Source organism: Thunnus albacares, chromosome 13, assembly GCF_914725855.1.
Source record: "Thunnus albacares chromosome 13, fThuAlb1.1, whole genome shotgun sequence".
NCBI classification, from domain to species: Eukaryota; Metazoa; Chordata; class Actinopteri; order Scombriformes; family Scombridae; genus Thunnus; species Thunnus albacares.
The window spans coordinates 20,445,243-20,466,676 of NC_058118.1; the positions used below are offsets into that span (position 1 = coordinate 20,445,243).

General features: G+C 38.9%; 1 protein-coding gene across 2 annotated transcripts in view; it reads left to right on the top strand.

Annotated features, from left to right (window-relative positions):
- Window positions 1-8,580: 8,580 nt before the first annotated feature.
- acsl6 (acyl-CoA synthetase long chain family member 6) overlaps window positions 8,581-21,434 on the top strand; it is a 38,555-nt gene continuing 25,701 nt past the window's right edge. Inside the window, exon 1 of one of the 2 annotated variants that reach the window (XM_044371610.1) lies at window positions 8,581-8,952. In XM_044371610.1, coding sequence (XP_044227545.1) covers window positions 8,907-8,952 — 46 coding nt within the window. In that variant the 5' untranslated portion in view covers window positions 8,581-8,906. Of the gene's footprint in view, window positions 8,953-12,297; window positions 12,406-21,434 lie in introns of those variants that run through there. The other variant, XM_044371611.1, reaches the window with a different exon arrangement.

Consider the following 21,434-nt stretch of genomic DNA (forward strand, 5'->3'; position numbering starts at 1 on the left):
TGTGACTGGTCTTTTTATAGTCTGTCGAGCGGGTATTCCCCGTCAGGGAACACTGCAAAAAATGTCCACCCATTAAAAAATGTAAATCTTATACGTCTAAGAACTCCGTTTTTACAGAGAAATTGAAAAAAAAATCATCTATAATGATCATGATTCAGTTTTTTTCCATAGTAAGTTCATTCAAATTTAGTGTGCATTTTGTGAAAAGAGGCAGATCACTGCAGTTAACAACAAAATAATAACTCCTGATTCAGGAAAATACAAATCCTTAAAACAAGCTGGCTTACACTGTAAACAACTGATCTCATCTCTGCAAACCTCCCAATATGTTCACCTGTTCTAACAAAACAAAATGTGACTTGAATACTCATAACAAAACTTAATTCCTAATAAATAAACGTTAAAATCAGTTGGTTATGTTTTACAGTGTGCTGCGCATGCGCCGAAGCCCTCCCCTTGAATAGCAGACCTGGCTGTTTCCGAGAAGTCACGCTGTTGAAAGCAAGGAGGAAGTTAATAACAGCACGGGCAGAGTACGGGGGCTTGGGGCACGTAGACTTGAATGACCTGATTTGCAACTCTCATGTTCTTTTTATTTTTGCTATATAGTCAGTGTGGGATATGTCTGCATATTTTGCTGTTGGCCTGCTTATTGCAAACGTATAACTATCTGCAGAGTGACATACTACAGTGTAGTCATGAGATATTATGATGTCATGCAGTGTATAGCCTTGTAATATTAATATTAGCAATTATAACTATTGGTGGAGGTTTTTTTTTTTTGATTGTTTTTTCCTTGTTTGTTTTTTGTTTTTTATTTGTTAACCTGTAGTATCAGTGTGTAGTTTGGAGATTGTGCAAAGTATCACTCCTTAAAATAAGCACATGCATAAACTGTCAGAATACACATCAAAAGCATCATTTATATTTTAAATGACTTGCACACCACACACACACACACACACACACACATGCACACACACCGGCGCGCATTCATCTTCTGCCAGATACCAAAGTTCATTCTACCGTCTAGCGTGATAAACATGTGCATGGGACCAGCCCTTTAGAATAAACAGCAACCCAGCTGAGAAGTCAAGCATTTACAAGAAATGATGTAGTAATTTCAAGTCGCCGATAGAGGCGGTGTAGCACAAGCTGTATCGGCGACTGCCTGCCTGAATGTGGGCCGTACAGTACGAGACTGTGGAGTGATGACATGGGGGGTAATAGGCTACTACACGGAAGCAACAGCTGTGGATTCAACAGGCTGCAGAGCTTTTACACACATTACCATTCATATGTGACAGCAAACGCGCAGAAAATAAAGCGATGTGTGCGCAAACAGCAAAGAGAATGAATAGAAATATACAGGACATGATCAATAGTTGAATATTTCATTATATCTTATGATACATTTTGATTTCTGGTGGTATGACACCTAATAAATGCTGAAGGCCATGTTATATAACCAAACGGTCGCCCGTATGTGTCCATGGGAATTTGGGAAACTCCACACCAGTGTTGCACCAGCCACCGGTGCTGTCCAAAGGGGGGGAGGGGGGAGGTGTGGAGTGTGGGGGGCTTCCCCGCGTGTTGTTGGCGCGCTCCAGCCGGTTGCGTGCTTATGATGACATGAGACTGGAGCCGGTGTGTCGTGCGCGCGCCTCTAGGAGGGAATGGCAGGGAGTTTTCCTGCGGAGTTTCACACTGAGAACCAGCCTGTGCTGTGGGATTTCCCGTGAAAACAGAAAACTGGATTCAAAGGGGAAAATCATCCCGATTTTCCGACCTATTATTGCTTTGTTTGAACACGTGAAGCTGTCAAACAACCTCCCTGCTGATGAATGATAGTAGTGTAGACAGCAAAATGTGATTTCCAAGAATTCACTCCCTTGGCTGAGGCAACACAGATTGTTAACAGTGTAGAGTTTATTCTCAGATTGGACAATTGTGTCGTGGTTTCAGATGGGGATTATTACAAAATTATAATATTTATTTTTAAAATGCACAAACTTCGTTGTGTCTTTGCAGTGGTGTACCCAACCTGGGGGTTGTGCCCCCTCAAATAGTTCATAGGATAATATTAAGGAGTCACAAGATGATTCACTGAATAGAGAAAACATATTTCTTCTACATGTCATTGTGTTTTCTGACTTTTTTGTCTTCCAAAGTAAGTTTTAGCCTTTTAGGTTCCTTAAAAAAAAAAAGTTAAACAAATGCATTTCAGAAGATAAAATCACTCCTTGCTGCTTAAGACTCAGATGTATTAATATGAATTCATAACGTGGGGTCACATGTGCTGTTTTGCTTGAAGGGAAAACATGCCAGAAAGTTTATGAACCATTACAAGACAGATGTTTGGAGTCAACAGCAGTTTTAGCATGTGATTTTTATTAATTTATTTTAGATGTTTGTTCTCAATAATATTGAGCAACCTGAATATCATATTTTATATTCTATAGTGTCATTTTTCACATTCTTATCTCTATCATCAGTAAAACATTTAGATCTATAACAGTATCCTGAAAGACCAACCCTCTCACCATATTAACCTAAATCTACTTTATTTACCACCTCTCTCTAATCCTGGGATATACTTTAGCCTAAGACCAGTGATCCTTTATCTTGCACTGTCCTTACAAAACTGTACCAAAGGTGTTTTTACACCCAAAGTGACAAATTCATGTTGCACCCTATCAATCCAGTGATGGTGATTCTGATTATTTAGGCCACCTGCAAGGATAAGACATGTAATTTGAAGCTTTGGGACGAGGGCAAGCAGCTTGAGCAACCAATCTCCCCTGGGACCATCTGCTTTGACAGCTCACTGACACTGGATCAAGTCAAAGCCCTGGTTAGTTAGCCTGCAATTACCTCATACAGTTTGGGAGCGTGGGGTGAGTGAGTGGGAGCAGCAGCATTCGAAGCTTTCTTTTTTTAAGATAACATTTTGATCTGATCTGAATCAAGTCCTTCTCTGGGGACATTCATGACTCATGTAGACAAACTGGCAATTTAGTGCCCAGTTTAAAGCACACAAGGTACTTTTTTTCTCTCCCATATCTGGATTCTGACTAAGAGGCCTTAACATCAACTGTTGAGGTTGTTTTATGTTTTTAATTCAAACTACCGCTGGTTATTTTCCTTACACTGCTGACCTTGAGGTGTCAACAATCTCTCCTGCAACAGCCTTGTATACATGTTTCTTCTCAGATAAAAATTATCTTTTTTCTCAAACAGAACACACAAGAAACATTAACCACATCTAACACTCTTAAGACTCTTATATTGCAATCTTGTTCTTAATATGGGGGAAACAGAACTGTCCTTGAAAGAAAAGCCTTTTTCTTTTAGTATTTTTTGTTTTATTTTATTATCAGAATCATTATTTATTAATTCTCTATATATGTTGAATTGTTTACCTGCAGACAAATTTTACATTTCTGCATGTTCAGTGCTCCTGCCCTGCACTGATTAACAGGCTCTCATATGTTTAATTATGCCAGAAATTAACTGGAATTAATTGATTGGAAGTGTACAAATTGAACACTGTGTCTATTTCTTTGTAATTAGTATCGATTTTCTCTAGTACCAAATGCGTACTTCAAAACCCAGGAAATCTTTTGGAAATTGTCAGGAAACTATTTGAAAATTACAAACCTGTAAGATAAAAGACATAAAATACGATAAGATAAAACAAATATCATGTCAAACATCTATAAACTATATGAATTTCCTTAACTTTGACCTTTTGCCCCGAGTTCATGTTAGTTTATGATTTTACATGGAACAGCAGGAGCAGGTAGGAGGGAGCTGAAGGAAAGGTGGTAAAAAGCAGGATTTGGATGACGTTAGATGAAGGAGGAGGATAAGGCGAAGGAGGGACAAAACAAAGCAGGTGACAGATTGCTAAAAATATATCACTGCAACAAGTCATACAACTTACGCTTACATTTTACAGACATGAGTAAACTTGTCACTTTCTCATGAATGACACACACACACACAAATCCCTTGGGCACAAGCTGCATCGCCCACTCAAGTTTCACACAAACCTGCCTGCAGTTAAAGTGCTTTCAAAGTTTAGCACCCCCATCAGCCCAATCCAAGTACTGTTTGTGAGTGTCTGATAGTTCATCCATCTACTGCAGAATAGTGCTGTCTGTTACATGTGAGTTGACATTTTTTGACTTATAAAAGTGACTAATAGCAGGGAAAATGACAAGAAAGCCCAGAGATTTCAATGTTTTGTTTGTTTGTTTTTTTTAAAAAAAGGACAGTTTTAAAATGTGCATAAAGATGAAATATTAACAACACTTAGTAGATGTGCTTATGGATTCTGTACAGATTTAACCCCTTTTCATCAGAACATAAAGACAACTGGATGCTCCTTGCTTGCAAAAAGTTAAAATATTAAATATTATCTAATGCACACATCAAGCAGAGTGTTTAGAGCATAACATACAGATATCACTGTTCCTCAGGCAGCTGTCATTTCTTCACCATGCACATACTAAAACAGATTTTCAGAATTGTGACTCATTTCCAAAGGTAGCAATGTGTAATGCCTTAAATGAGTGAAATCATAGATGCTGTGGGAAACTAAAATCGAGGGCAGGTTAAACAATGATTAAAGAAAGACTTAAGGTTTGGAGAAAGATTTTAAATTGTTGGTCTCTCAACTTCAACCTTTCTCTTGAAGCAACCCTTTTGATCTCCCGACCTTCACTGTTTGATTTATTGCTCTCCTGATTTACTTCTGTCTCGACTTGCCACTTTTTCCTCATCCCTGTCACTCTTTAACTCACTGTAACCTCTGTTATCGCCTCTAATAAAATATATAAATATATACTAATAAAATATGATAAAATACAGTTGATATTGATCCATTTTGAAAGATATAGAAGGATTAATGTTGAAATTATCTTTAATTGATAAACAATCTTCAAAGCCCTCTAAATCAAATGGTTATTGATTAAACCCTGATGTTCAAGCAGAAACAAGCAGTGAATGGTCTTATTCTTCCTTGAAAAGGGTATGAGGGTCAGAGTGATGTCATGACGCCTCTGATGGAGGCATCTTATCTTTAGAACCGTAAAATGTCTGACCTCAGTTTACTGATGCAAAACCTTCACGTAATCAAATCTTTTCAAAAAGGACTATTTTCAGAGATATGTCTTGGGGGGTTTTTTCACTGGACAATGAATATCTGCAGTCGTGTTTTATGTAACACTATCAGTATGATATTTTGACCTTGAAACACTCTTTTTAAGGAACCCCCAGTTTATAACCTTCTTGTCTGAGAAGACATATGGAAACTTCATCCATGGTATTTATTCTTTTTGACCCCTGACCTTGACCTTCACCTGTGGTAATACGCTGATGTATATCGCTTGGTGATGAAGTTTACAGTGTTGAAAAATATGTGTTTTAGTGCAAGTGACTTACTGTGGCAGTTACTGTTATATTTTTTTCTCTTTTTTGTCTCTTTTATCATTTCCCTTTTTATGTTTAAGTACTTTGTGTACTTCTTAGATCAAGAGTATCATTTCCACTGGGGATAGAGGGTTATACTTACCCCTCACTTTTCAATATCCTACAGTTTCAGTCTGATTTCGTAACAAAAACTTCTCTAAACTGTGTCCTAAGAAGAGAACAAGAACTGATTTTTGGTGACTAGAAATGACTGTTATTTCAATCTTGCATGCGTTATTCATTATATTTTTTTATTGTGTGATTTTTGTGAAACTAAATATAATTTCAAGGTTAAAAGTTCAATTTATTCATCCATAAAAAATATGCAAATTACAGTGATTGCATCGCTGATTGCCAAGCCACAGGAAATAAATACAGATAAAATAAAACCAAAAATGAAAACAACAACTCGCAACTGCGATCCATGATAAAACTAAATAGAAACTGTTAAAAGACGCATTAAAACAACGACATAAAAACAAACAAGAATTCAAATTAAATCACAGTTGCAGGGTTAATGTAATGTACGCAAGGCCTTAACCAATTTCATTATAATGTGTTATTTTATAGGTTAATACAAATGTATGTAAACATAACTTCATAGCCTTTTGTTTGGTTGAAGAACCCCAGACTTTATTATGTCCCTCCTCACTTCTGATACCAGACTTATAAATAAATAAGTAATCATCAATCTAATGCCCTCACCAAAGCATAATTTACCCTCCTGGTCTCCTGCTGGCAGATCGTGTAATTTGGCTCAGATTTGAAAACTAAATTAAGAGGAATGCGATGTTCCTTGTTTGCTATGTAATTACTTTATTGCTACCAATGATTACCCCTTGTTATACATCTGTTTCAACATTTTGCCCTCATCTTTCATCACTGCACAGCTTGTCTGAACAGTTTGTCTCAGTCTCACTGGATCACTCTTTGTCACGTCTGCAGTGGGATCAGAAGACGAGCAGGAAGGTGTGGCCGGTGGCACTGCTGCAAGTGACAGATGGGAGGTCCTGACCGATGACCCATTTAAGAGGGTCAGTCACGTGATGGCAACACAATAAGACGGTAAGCTTGTCAGCCGCAGGAACCTTTCAGGAATTGTGTGTTTGTACGCCACTAAACGAGATCGGGTGAATTAATAGTGAGGACAAATATTACTGTAGATGTAATAAACATAATAATAAACTTTCTAGGATGCTTTTTAATGTTAAGTATTCATTCTAATCTTCCTGTTACTAAAATTTACAATATAGGGCATTCAGGAAGATTCAGAATTCAGATCACAATAAAACTTTATGTGATGATTTTACAAATAACTACATGAAGATTTGTTTAACCCTTCACAGTATCCCCTCACAATTAGTCTCTATGCCAAGATTTTGAACCACAAGTCTGTTTTCCAGTCATAAATATCTCATCAGTTATTAATAAATGGGTGATTAATCCTTAATGAAGCTTTCAGAGAGCAGAGAAAGTATTCTTTAGGTTTTACTCTATTTGTTTATGGAGAAAAAAACATTTGCAATCCTGTAGTTGTTATGCGGTGGAAAACTGCCTTTCCATGATCAAACGAATGTGCCAGTGAGAGTGCAAAGATAACATTATGCCAATAAGATACAGTTCCCAGGGAGTTAGCAGGAAGGCTAATCTGTGGTATACCAATTTGGTTTCCTGTGTAAAATGATTAATGGCCGCCTGGTCTGTTTTTAGTGTGAGAAAAAGGTGGAAGAAGCTGAGGCAATAATTTCTAAGATAAGTTGCACTTGTATTATCACCAAAGCGTCAAGGTCACTTATGAACTCAGAAATAATGACCAGATGGTTGGATATAATCAAAAATGAGGTGGAGACTAGAAAGTATGCTCCACAATAGGAAGGGTTATGAAAAGTATATAATATGAGGGTTTATGATTTTATATTAGGCCACGGTTTGCTCTGTATCTTTTTATATGCACAGTAAACCTATTCACATTGAAGTCTACCAGCTTCAAGTGTATTTTTGAGTCTCTCTCTTTCTTTTTTTTGAGTTTTGTGTTGACTCGTGAGTAATCTGAAGAGTTATTGGCCCAACTGAAGATTTTCCACGACGGTTACCTAAAACAGGAGAATATAACGGCCATTATGATTTCAATGAATGAATGTGATTGAATGTGCAGAATGCAACAACATTTTTGAATGGTGATTTTTGAATATCTCAATAAATACGAGTCAAATTTAACCAGGAACATCCTCTGTGTACAAAAATGTGTATCAGCTGCACAACCATCTTTTTTTAAAATTAAAATATTTCAATGTTTGTGTATTCAGGGTCACTTTAGGAAAAGTCATAAAATTTCACGCTAAAACTGTGTTTCAGGTGTTTTTGCTGTCGAATGTAAAAATGGGTCAAAGTTGACCTGAACAGGATGTAAGGATTAACTGACATCAATATTAGCTCGTTACAGACAGAGTGGCCAAATACAAGTCAGTGAGAGGAGCCAGTCAAGACCAAAAACAGCTGTGATGCATTCACATGTCAGTCTGAAGGAGTATAGGAAATGCAATCCCTTCATATGTAAACACTGAAGTGCCACTGAGCCAAAAAGTGATTGCCCTGCTCCTATTTTAAATCAAACAACCAAAATAATAAATCGCACGTTAATTTAGATTTTTTTTTTAACCTTCGTGTGTCTGGTTCATGTTGTCACTCACTCACTCTCTCACTTTGTCAGCCTTTCTCAAGGTTACTTCAGTTCATTGGGAGTGTCTTATTGTACCATGTGACCATGATGCAAAGTTACTCCGTGTCAAAGCTGTGCTCAGCTGCAGGGACATGGTATGATGTAGCAAGGACCAAAATAACTTCTATTAAAAGAAAACAATATCAATAAGATATAGATATTAATTTTCTAATTTAATGTGTCTGCATATTTACTAATTTTATATCAAAAATAATGCCTTTAAACGCCAAAAATCTAGCATAGATTTTAGGTACAAGCTGAGAGACTTTCATGATTATTTTACAACAGACATGAAAATCTGATGATTTGCATCCATAATAAACATTTCATCCCTATGAACCTTAGTGTCAATCGTATCTTCCGTCCGACCTGTAGCCCTTTAATTTCAGCAGGGGTGTCTGCCATTGCGCAGCAGCCAACTAGGTGAAGGTGGAAAATCCAGCAGGAGGAGGATGCTTCAATAGGCCACCGGGGTCTGTTTCTTCAGTCAACACATTCCTTTTTTTTTCTTTTTTCGGGTGAAAGCTTCACAGTAAACCGGTTTGACATCGCAGCCCCCTGCCCAGCTCTCCCACTGTGGTGTGCCTCAGATATATTGTCGTCCCCCCTCCCCTCCCCTTCTTAATCTCCCAGATTGTGGGCGACTTGCTGCAGTCGATGCTGCAGTTTTGAGCCGCTCCTGCACCGGGACAGCTGACTCAATGAGAAAGACATGCTCGCATTCGTTTTGGTGTCTGGGTCGCTCTGGATTATATTAGGTGAGTTTTGAAAATGCGTCAGTGTTTTACATTTATTTTTTTTTGATTTAGCACCGGGCCCGGGCTATAGGCGGATGCACCTGTCTGGTAGGGGCCGAGGTGCATTGTGTCATTCATTACCGGCTTTTTTATTTACCAAAGGTTGTGCTGTTTCTATTTTATTACAGAACCTCCATCGTCGAGTTTTTAATCTGTAGTTTATTGCTGCAGCTGGCGCTTTGCCTGCACGATATTGTCGCCGGTAACATTATAACATTTTCTCAGACTTACACGTGTATGAACCAGCTTCGATACAAACGCCTAACATCTCAGTGTAAGCAGGCAGTAAAATGATTCAGCCACAGTGCTTAAAAATGTCACTCCTGGATTATTAGGCCAACATCGAGGATGCTTTCAGGTTTGCATTACCTTCAATCAGGTACAGAGGTGTGGACAGGCTGCCATGCGGCTGAATGCAAGTGTGTTGCTATATGCGGCTCATTCTGCAGATCAGTCATTTGAATTTTATGGAAATGTGTATTGAATATCCAAGAAAGAAAGGGCTGCACTCACTATAAGCCAAACAGGATAAAACGTGTGCATTTGAGGCCAGCCAGCTGCTAAGGTCGTATGACATTGTGCTTATAACCGGACACACGTCATTAGCGGATATCTCATAACATCCCTCTTTCAGTACCTTCAGGTGTGTGTTTCTACCTAAATTTGGCTGTACAATCATCCATCTCATACACTTTTATGCGAAGTAACACATATGAGTTTACTCGAAAGCCGGTTGTGAGTCTCAAGCATTATGTCTGTGTCGTTGATGTCCTCCACCATGCCTCAGTGATGGAGGGAGGGAGGATGAGGAGGATGAGGAACGATGACGCGCTTGGAATGGCCGCAGCTGATTGGGCGGAGCTGTCCACGAGAGAGGGGTGCTGAAATCCTGCAAACCTGAGAGCACAGCATGCTCTGCTCTGACTGAAACAACCCCACCCCGGGTTACTGAGCGGTTTACGGGGCATCAAAACTGTCCAGAGACACGCTCGTTGACCTCTAGTCGTCTTTAAAACGCACGAGGATATATTTTTTAAAGATATAATCCATTACAAGCTGTGTTTTACAGCGTTGAGGACCGAATGAGAGACGTTGTACGGCGCAACAGCGGGGCTATTGTTTTTATGCAATGTGTCATAGAAAATACAGTGTAGTGAGGGATTTTAAATGGATCAGATTATATGCATTAAAGGCCCACATGTAATTGTTTATTCCTCCGCCAAAGAGTGCAGGTCTTCAAAACCGGCTGCACAACATGGTTGCTAAGTGAACAATAAGCAGTAACATTAAATTTTGCTGTTACAGGGTTGCATATTTAATTACCAAGGCAGCCAATCCGAACTGAGGGACAAAATGGTTTAAAACAAACTGAATTGTTTGGATGAAAAATATATGCTACAGTGAAGCCAAAAAGGACCGCCCCCAGGGGACACTCATGACACCTTTAACCTGTCATCAAATCCCAACACCCTGCTGCTCCACAATATAAATAATTCATTTTAATCACCAAATAGTGCAGCCCTACACAGTGTGTAAACCTATTCTTTTTCCCTCCTCAATATTTAATTAAAAGGATGGTACTGGCTTTGTCCCGCTCTTTTGCAGAAAATAGTTTGTAAACCAGAGATGTTTTAATATTTACGGATGTTAGCTTATCTGTTTAACATAACACAAGATCCATTCCTAACAAAGCAGTAATGGCATGTACCCGTGTGTCTCTTAAATATGACTTGTTGCCCTTTTGTCATTCTTTTCTATCTTAACCAAATATAAACTGTAATAAAACAGAAGGTGGGAGTCAGAGGGATTATGAGATGTTGAAAACCTGCAAATTAAAGGCACACTGCATGACTGCACAATGTGATTGAATTAATGTTGAGTGTTGAGTCTTACCTAATAAATATCTTCTACTGTGCACGAATGTTAGGCTTTATGAGGCAAGTTGTATGTATTGTACCAAGACAAATTCCTGCACTCACATGTCTGATTCCTTTTTAGTCAGATTTGGCAGTCAATATATCAGGGTGGTGACTTGTGGTAATGGTGGTGGTGGTGGTTTTGATTTTACATAAACACCACTCTAAAGCCTCAGTCCCAATGTAATCAATAATATCAGTCAGTCTGAGGTGCACAGCCTTCCTTCTGAGTGGCTCATTGCTGTTTCAGCATTCATTGCATACTCTTCTTCATATTGTGGGAAACTTGGCAGTAATGGCTCAGCCTAAAGTGCTGAACCAGGTCTTTCTGCTTGTCACGTGTGCAACTAGTTCTCTTCTTCCAAGCAAGTATTCAATGTTGTATTTGTTTGCTGTGCATTTATAGTTGTGTTACATGAACCCATCGATACAATAAACCTATATGGAAATAAGGCACCCTTCAAGAAGCCTCGTTTAAGCATAAAACCTCAGTGTGTGAGGATTTCAAAAATGAGTCATCGTCAAAGTAAGAACTTGGCTATTTCTCTTAATTCCTCAAAAACTAAGCATGTAAAGGAGGAAGACTTTCACTATGTAGACTTTAGCTCAATGATTGGCCACCTTTTTGGCTCAAAAACTCTAAAATGAACCTCCTAACCCACAAAAACCCCATAACAGGATGCACATGCCCAGTGTGCAGTTTACAGTTTAACAAGTGTACAGCTTAAAAAAAGTGGTTTTCACTTTGAGGTTGAACTGTTAGTCAAAGGCTCAACATTTGCAGTATTTCACATTCACATAAACATAGAATAAACATACTTGAAATTGAATTTACATAGTAAAAAGGTGTTTTTATTTCCTTTTCTACCATAAAATAATCTCATTATCCTGAAAAAATGTCTTACAGCCCATTTGGGCTCCTAACCTCCTAGATTACTAGACATAGGCTGGCCTGCCCTTTCACTTTGATAGTCAAATTAAACAGAGATGAGCCTCATTCAGTGATGATGTGTGTAATTTGTTTAAATGTGCAAATATCAACTATGTTATCAGACATATTTATTTGCATTTGCTTGTCTGCATTTGCGTGTATATTGTGTGTTACTATGTCAGCCTGTGTCTCATTTAGTGAAGGTGAAGACGAGCACTCTGTGTAAGTAGGGGAGGGTGTCAGAGAGAAAGAGAGCTAGAGAGAGAGAGTGGTGGAGGGAGGGGTGGGTGGGTGGGTGTGGTGAGAGAGCGCAGCGTCTGTTGAGCTGAGGGTGGTGTGATACGGAGGCCAGCCAGGCTCAAACTAGGCCAAAACGCATCTCGCTGCCCTCCTCTTGCTTACCTCAGCTTAATCTCGCCGGTGGCAATGGGAAGGTAATCACTAGTTTGCACAGGGTGATGTGATATCCGCCTGAGGCCCCTTAACACACCACACACACATACACACACACACATACACTCACACACATCACACCACACCGGCTGCCTGGCTGCCTCCGACGCCTTTGTAAGTGCCACTGCCTAGACCACAGCTGCTTTAGCCCTTCTGCAATGCAATTACACTTTAGATCTCAATTTTTTTGTCTGATTTGCATCTTTGTGTTTTTCCATTTTTATACTTTCTTCTTGCTCTGTACGTATATCTTTACTTTTGCTATAGACTGCACATATATGTATATGTAGTACATCTTTCTTCTGTTGCTTGTATCATTATCTATTGTGTGAATGATGGTTGCAGTCATCTGTTGGGCTGCATCTCAGTTCAGAGGGTCAATGGCTGTTTCATGTGCACAGGATGTCTTTATATGGTGCCCTGAGTGACAGTGACAAGAAGAAGTGGTGGTTTTGACTCCTGGAGGGGGGTGGACTCAGTTAGAAAACTGGAAGAAGGAGATAAGAATGTGTGGTTAAAGACAGTGAGTGAGTGAAAGAGTAGGCATTGTCAAAGGATGATTAAGCATTGATGGTTAAAAAAAAAGAAAAGCAAGAACAAAAAGAAAGATGCAATGCATTGAGGTGAGTGATGTTGCAATATTTTGAAAAAAAGCATTTAAATAATAAGAGAAAGCCGAGCAGGACGTCTTTAAATAGAGTGCAGTAGTGAGGTTACTACTGGTCATCTGTCTCTGTGTTAATAGGCTGTAATCTCCCCACGCTGGACTCTAATTATTGGTGACGGCCCTCATATGGGCCGATGGGGCGGGACTTAAGGATGTAGGGTTTGCGTTTCCTCTGCTTTAAGCCTCTAGGGTCAAAGGAAGTCTAGCTGGCCCATTCACAAGCCCTCAGCGCTGCATAGCTTGCAGTACTTTGCTAAGTGGAAACTTCCTGAGAAAGGAAGAGAAAGATTTTCCTCTTACACCAATGACAGATTAGGAGATGCAGCATTAAACACGTCCCTGTAGCTAAAATCTGTATTCTGTTAAGTTGTCCTCTTGTTATCTTTTATTGATACTGACTGAATAAGTGCATGGGGACTCTGTAGTATTTATGGTGGTGTGTTTGTCCAACCTTTCACAAGTGTTATGGGAAGTGACTATTCAGAGGCACTTATCTAAAGTGTTTTTGGGAATGTTAATGTAGCATGTATGAAGTTAGTTGAATTTCTTTTCCTTCCCAAAATGTTGTCTTTTCAGGAGCTTTTCATGTGAGTGGATACAGCTGGAAATGAATGATAATTTTGCTCCTTGTAATTCATCTTTAAGTCAAGCGTCATGGTTAAATCAAATGCTTTGGTAGAAATTTTACACCTCAATATATCCAAATGCATTTTTAGCCTTTTGTGTGAGCTGATCCTCAAATTCATATAGTGTAGTTCAACTCATACATACTGCATAATCCATCTTGCACTAATTCAAGCAAATGCAGGCTTTTGAGTAGATATTTACAGCTGTAAAGATTTCACTTCTTTGTTCTGATTCATTTTATACCTAAAATATTTAACATTTAATATTTAAGACATGCTTCATGCATTCAGGCATCAAGTGAAGGTCAGTTGACTGTTGAAGCACATCAGACATCCTCTTGCATGTACAAAAAGTCCATATGTTTATTTATTTTTTAATCCAGCTGTTCATGCACAGTATGTGCTCTGTTTTGATATGATATAGTTGGTATTAAGTTCCGTCTGTACAGTGTTTGACTGTGCACATCTGTCAGGATTTCCGGACAAGTGTGTATGTATTAATGTCCCCTCTAAGCTTGATTTTGAATTTTGTAAAACATAATACTCAGTCATCAGTCAACATTTTTCACCAAGTCTTGATTCTACATTGTCAGATGAAATAGGCCTGTTGCTGTCATGACATAACTCATGTTAGCTTATACCAATCCCCTTTCCCTGTTATCTTTCAGAACTTTACAGGCAGATGACTGTAATCTGATTGATTATCTTTCAGTGAAATCCCAGGAAATCATCAATAAAAAGTATGTTTTAAACTAAACCGTCAGTTAAAAGAGAAGTTGACTGATGTATGTCACAGGCTCAAACAGTCAATACAGCAGTGATGAGGAAGTTAGACGCATGATAAATGTGAAGAGACGACTGCAGTTATCAAAACTTTGTGGAACAAAATTAGATGTTAATGTTTGTAGCAGTAAAATGTATCGCTCTGTTGAAGAATTTGAACAAAGTTGGCTTTTCTATTACAGTTTGACCAAACAAACTTAGCTCAAGGTCCACTAGTGTTATCCACTAGCTTTCAAATGCACTCTTGGTCTTCATCGATGGCTGGACTTTCCTCAGTTGACACAGAAAAGCTTCAAATTCTCACATCAGAGAAGCTGCAATAACTGAATATTTGGAATTTCTGCTTAAAAATGACTAAAATGATTATCAAACTAGTTGCCGATTCATTTCCTAAATTGACTAATCAATTAATCGACTAATCGCTGCAGCTCTAATTGCGATCAAGATTACACTGAAGCACTCGGATCCACTTCCTGTTCCTGTCCCAAACTTCACTCAGGTAAATTTATGCTTTTTTTATTTTATTGGATTGTTTATTGGAATAGTTCAAGGGATTGTCCAATAAACAGTGAGACTGATGCTTGTGTGCACATCAACAGTCCTTCATCCTTGAATGAGCAACCTGCGCATTCTTTCTCTCTGCATACGTTTACATCAGCTAAATGCCCGCACTGTAAATGCAACACAATTCGCCCTGCAGGGATGATGAAGATAACTCGATATTCATGGTGTGATGTACTCTTCATCTCACAAATTAAACAGAGAGGTCTTTGAGTGCACAAGCTGATCAAGGTCATTGTTGTTGCTGATGGGGATGCAGCTGTCCTGCTGTTCTTCTGTCCCACCAGCTGTAGCAACAATCTTTGTGGAGGGCAACAGGAATGAACTTTGTGTATTTGTGTCCCTGTAGCGTGTTATTTAGGTTACTACAGGACAGACAGTTGGACACCAAACAGTGCCATAGGTTGTAGTGGGGGAGAAGGTTGAAACAGCTGGGCAAATTACCCTGTTTACCCATAGTAATCATGCAAATTATCATACAAATTTAAGCATGTGGCCTCATCTCAACTATGATATAGATCAGTTTTCTATTCTCACATTTGTATGAACTTTGTTCTATCAAAAACAAAACTTGTCTGTAACAGAAAACACATGATGAAATTTGTTTTTTGTGGATATTAATTCTAAGAATGATGTGACCATAGACTGTATATAAAGATGGATGTAGCGAGCTGTGATGTCACCCATTGGTTTGCATTGGAGCCGACAGTCCAATTCAGTGCCAGTCCTGGAGCTGGGGAGAGCAGCAGGCAAGCAAACTGTCAATCACAACTATCAATCAATGCCCACACGGCAGAGATCAAAGCTTACTATAAGTCTTCAAATATTATTAACAGAGCAATAATTTCCAAAATGACCATTTAGCAGTTGAGACTGTAATGACTGTGAAATAAATGATTGATTTAAAGAGAAGTTTACACTGTTTGAATGTGAGTTGGTGGGAGCCAGGGATTTTTAGGTGCCAGCATCTAGGGGGCCGTTATTGGCATTGCACTTTAAGGTGCTTCCGCATTGGCTTCAGCCTCAAGCTGTGGTTGTTGCCGCTTGACTGGGACAGGCCTAGAGACATTTAATCTGTGCCCAATTGTAGGGGTTGTGTGCATACTGTACATGGGCCCCCCCCCCCCCCCCCCCCCCCCCCCCCCCCCCCAATGAGTACAGAGAATTCACCTCAGAGTCACCTTGAGTGAAGGATACACTGGCTGTCATCCTTATTATAGAAAGAGAAGACGGCATTTCTTGAAGGAGCCACTCGCATCTGACAGGCTTTTCGTCTCATTATGGCATTTTCAGTCTGTTAATACATACTTTGAAGGAATCAGCCCCTGAATGGGACACAGCCATTGTGTATAGTGGAGGAGTAATTGATTCTTAAGACCTTTCACTGCCTCCCACCCAGCACTCAACACTGCACTGTCTCGCTACAGTCTGACATCACCTTTTAAGAGGGAACATTTTCAGTAACAGTACAGTTGAGGTTTAAGTGAGTAATCAGGGGACGCTGTGCATGTTAAAATCTGCATAGGTCAGATTCTGCTGTGAAGATTTCCTGCTCTGTCTTGTCCTCTTGTGTTATCTTTTATATAACATTTTTCCTTTATCTTTATTGGCAGTCAAACAAGTGTCGAGCAGGAAAAATGCAGACGAGGGCAGAACAAAGAGAGTGAAAAAACAATGACGGGCAGTTATATGTTTGGATCTCTCCTGGAGGCCAATTAAGTGTCTGGCAGACTGTGGGTCTCTTGCTGCTGTAGGGCTATTACAGGGCAGGAAAATGTGGCGGGCAAGCATGTCTGTGCTGTGGCATTCAATGGTTCATTTAACCCTGCAGGCTCCACAGACAGGTGCCAGGAGTGAGTCTCCATTTATCAATCAGAAGATGAGGAATATTTCCAGATAAGTCCACCTCAGCCTATCAAATTTGAATGTCTCGCAGCATTTAACATCACTATGCAGAGACAAGCAAGATATAAATAGATTTTGTTACAAAATTACATCTAATCCAAGTAAGATGACATCTCATTTTACATGTTATATACTGTATTCTCTCAGGCCTTACACACAGAAGACACTTGAACAGATCATATCAGTAATATTCAATAAAAAATAAGGGTGTTACAGACTCAAAGAACCAGATTTGAAACATTGAAATGTCAAAAATGAACTTTTTTTTTCTCCAGCAAGGTTAAGTTAAGCTAAATTTCTCCAACTATATCTCAATATTTTGCCCTTAAGCAGAGAAAAGCTTCTGTTTTAAGAAGCCACTTTCAGTCAGAGCATCCACCGTTAGCTAAAATAAATGTTTCTAGTCCTACGTTCAGACTGATGACATATTTGACACATTTTTGTTTGAACTTTATTTGACCTTATTGTATTGGTAATAGTTGTATTATTAGTATACGGGCTGGGTGACTTCTGAGAAAACAGTATCACAATATGAATACAACAGTTTTTGTAAGTAATTTTTGTTGTTTTTACAATCTGCTTGGAGTTATTCATTTGTACAACAAAATTTTGTATATTTAGTTATTGCTCTTATTAGCTTTATTATTAGTATTTATGGTATTATTATTATTATTGATATATATTGGTGTGTATGTGTGTATGTGTGTGTGTGTGTGTGTGTGCGCGCGCGTGTGTGTGTGTGTGTGTGTGTGTGTGTGTGTGTGTGTGTGTGTGCGTGCGCGCGCAGTAGGGGTGTAACATTTCTGAAACCTAGACTGAAACTGCAACACAAACGTCCACGGTCTCAGGATGCAGTTTCATCTCCAATCTCCCCCCCAACCTGCTGCTATCGATGTAGGCACCAGCCACTATTAGGGGACATACGGTAATTATGTTTACTTAGTTAATATGTAGACTGGTCCTTAGCAAAATTATTTTTTTACCTATTTTTGTTCACTTAATTAATTTATGTGAAGTTAATTTATAAAGTTAATCTACCTTCATAGTGTACTTCAATGTTGCACATTCCACATTGTAGTCGATTTAATATAACCCAAAAATTTTGAGGTATGAACCGAACCATTGCTCAAAAATCGTGGTCTGAACAGAACTGTGGATTTGAAGAATCATTACACCCCCAGTGTACAGTAATGCTTTCATAACCAGCTGCACTCTCTCTCCAGTCTCCTCTATTCCAGCGTTTGGCACAGTTGTGTCAGTAGGTTATGGAGTCTGTCTATATTTAGAGCTGGTCGAGGGCTGTTTCCCCTTCTCTGCCCCTCTTTTCAAACACTGACTAATCTACTGCGGCTCTGTCATCATTGCGGCCAAGCTACGTTATCCACTGAACATGACACAAAGCACATGCAGCGAGATACGCTACATTTATGTCATCCAAGCAGCCAACTGATCTGCATATTCCTACAGTGATGCATAAGGGTTTATAACATCAATCAAGTATGCAGGCCCTGACCTCTAATCAAAGACCGTCCACTGGGTTAATGATTTTCATAATTAGCTTTTGGTCTATAGTCTCAGAATATTTCTTTTAAACATAAAACCCTCAAAATAATCTGAAAAGCAATCATGAAGTGATGAAGCAAAGTATGGGGGTACTTTCCCCCCTGTTAGCAAAATGACCAAAATGCATCTCCCTTGTTAACTTGCCATCCCCCAGTAGCGGAGAAAGTGCAGGAGCAGAGGGGTTGACTCATTGATCCTTTATCTGACTGAGGTTTGTGCAAGATAGAATCTAGGGCCCGACCACGGCTCTGAAATATCAGTAGCCTAACTGTGCTGTGTATTGATAAATCCATGGCACTGTCCGTGGTGCTGAAATAGCAGACGGATTTGTAATTCCGCCTTTTTCTCTCAGTCCCACCCTTCTGTCAGTTTCATCTTGGATCTATAATATTCTCTAAACTATTTGCTGTAAATACTCAATTCTATACTATATTGTAGCCTATACACTCCATAGAGTAGTGTCACTTTCACACCTTCATGATCAAAGTGATAAGTAGCAACTAGAAGTTGCAGAAGAGCAAAAGGATCATAGAGACACACTGCTGCCTTTAGTATTCCTATAATATTTCTATGATCATTCAACAGTATCTGTGCTGCTGAAAATACACCCCCAGACCAAGCCACCTGTGTAACAAAATATTTTAGAGGAGACATGACTACAGATATAGTTTTTACTATAGATGTTTGGTGTAACCTGGGAGTGGAGAAGGTAATGTAATGGAGGAAATGAACCTGCACTTACCGCACTGTGCTCAGCTGCTTCAGTTGTATAATTCAAGGCAAAGTTTATACCGCCAAAACTTTAGTGTGTTTTAAAAAATTTTAAAAAAGATAATTAAAATTCTTAATGTCCACATCCAGTAAAACAATAGGTCTACACAAAATATGTATTTAGCCTAACAGCAGTTGTATTAAATCGAGATTATGATCGCAATTATAATATCAAGAATTGAGCTGGGCCTATATGATAATCCTAACCCTAAATCTCCCATTGGGCCACCCCCCCCCCCCCCAGTTAAAAATGAACAAATCACTTACAGTACTGATTATGTCCGATATCAATGCAATCAGATAAGATATCAATATAATCAGATCACTTGTGAAATGAAATCTATTGCCCCACAGTTGTAGAACAGGTCAGGCTGTTTCTGCACGAGAGGTGGTAAACATGCTAATTTTGTTGTTGTTGTTGCTGTTTGTTGTTGTGTTTGATAGCAGCATTTTTGTTTGTTTTATGAAACAGTTCAGTTGTTCATGTCCTGTTGGCACGGCTACATGGAAAGGAGCTTCTCCATCAGTGGAAGCTACAGTATGTGTGTGTCTATGTGTGTGTTGTGCTCCCTGCCTGGCTGGTGCTTTTTCATTGATCTTCCCGTCAGAACTGTTCAGACACATCAGCTGTACTGCAGATGGAAGAATACAAAACTAGATGTAGGGAATACTGTATTGAGTGTGGAAAATAAAGTGTGTGTGATGGGAAAACAAACTTGTTCTGTTCAGGAGAGCTGGTTTTCAGCTAAGACAAATTTAAACTTTAGCTGTAGTTTTTACTAAACACATCTCAATTAAATTATGGGATTCACAGGATGCTGACTTGAGTTAAATCTAAGAGCGTTCTATTTTCCATTCCCAATTTCTTTCTATATTTTTCATTTTAAACTTCACTTTTTATATGTTGAGGTCAATAAGATGTCTGCACTTTCTCAGAGTTACCAGTCCATTCCCGAACACCTGAATGTGTGCCAGATTATGTTTTTCATTTTGTCAGGTCTTTACAGTAATTAAGTCTAACTGTCGGACAGACTCCAGCAGTGCACAGTGGGCCACTCCGTGTCCTTACCAGGGCAGGACATTTTATCCCAGAATTAACTTTGACATTGTAATTGCTTCAACATCCATATGGATTCCAGTGAGCAATGTTATTTAGTTCATTTCATCACCATTTATGATCTATCTTACCAATCACCACACTCAACATTTCCCAGCACTTGCGCAGTTCAAATTCCCCGTCAAGATTACTGGAACTGCAGAGAAAAAAAGGGACAACAGAAAAAGAGGAAATATTTGATTCATACAGTTAAAAAAAAAAAAAAAAAAAGAGAGAAGTACAGTCATGTGGTGTCAGAGGTGCTGTACTGTTTTCAGAGGGATCTATCATGCTGTGGTAGAGGATTCAAGCTAAAGTAGAGTTTGGGAAAGCAGCATCAGGAAATTCACTGTAGAGCAGTTTAAGGTATTGTGCTTTTGACTTGAATCAAAGCAACAGGGGCGATGACGGATAGCTGTAGTACACTATGCAGATGTGATGTCATATGTCAGTGCTGCTTTACAAATGACTGTAAATGATGACTGCTGACCACATGTGTGTGTTTTCCTGTGTTTGTCATGTGGAAACTAAAACATGTGAGCATAGGGGGAGATGAGATGAGATGTGTGAGCTGGTATTAATGAATGTCAAAAAGTAAAATATCTAGGTTTAAAACTATAAAGCTCTTTGTAAAAATATTTTTATGTTTTATTTTTGCCAGTGTTGTAGTTGACTCCTTCAAGTTGTAACAAAATATTTAGTTTCAGAAGTTCCTATTCTGATCTATGAAATACTCCAAAGTGCATTGGCACCCAACTGTAGCTGTCAACAGGAATAATTCTTGTTTATGATGAACAGTAATCATAAAAATGTGTTGTGACCACCCAGCTTGTGTTTCTCAACTATGATCTGCAAGCACTGGCAGCATTTGTTTAATATCCTAAATATTGTGCAAAGCTGTAGCACCAAGTGGATTATCACATTAAAGTCATATTAAAATACCTTAAAAATAGATATTAGAGACTAATATTATCAAAAACTAACACTTTTTTTAAAATAAATCATATTTTATGGGCTGATTACATTATTTTTGGCTGGACGCAACAGTGGGGCCTGCCTTATAAATGACTGAGTGATTGAGTGATGAAGCTAAGTATCCCAGAATGTGTTTCACACCAACCGGCAGTGATGGCAGAGATTAAGCTGTTGTAATTTTCACTGTACGACTATT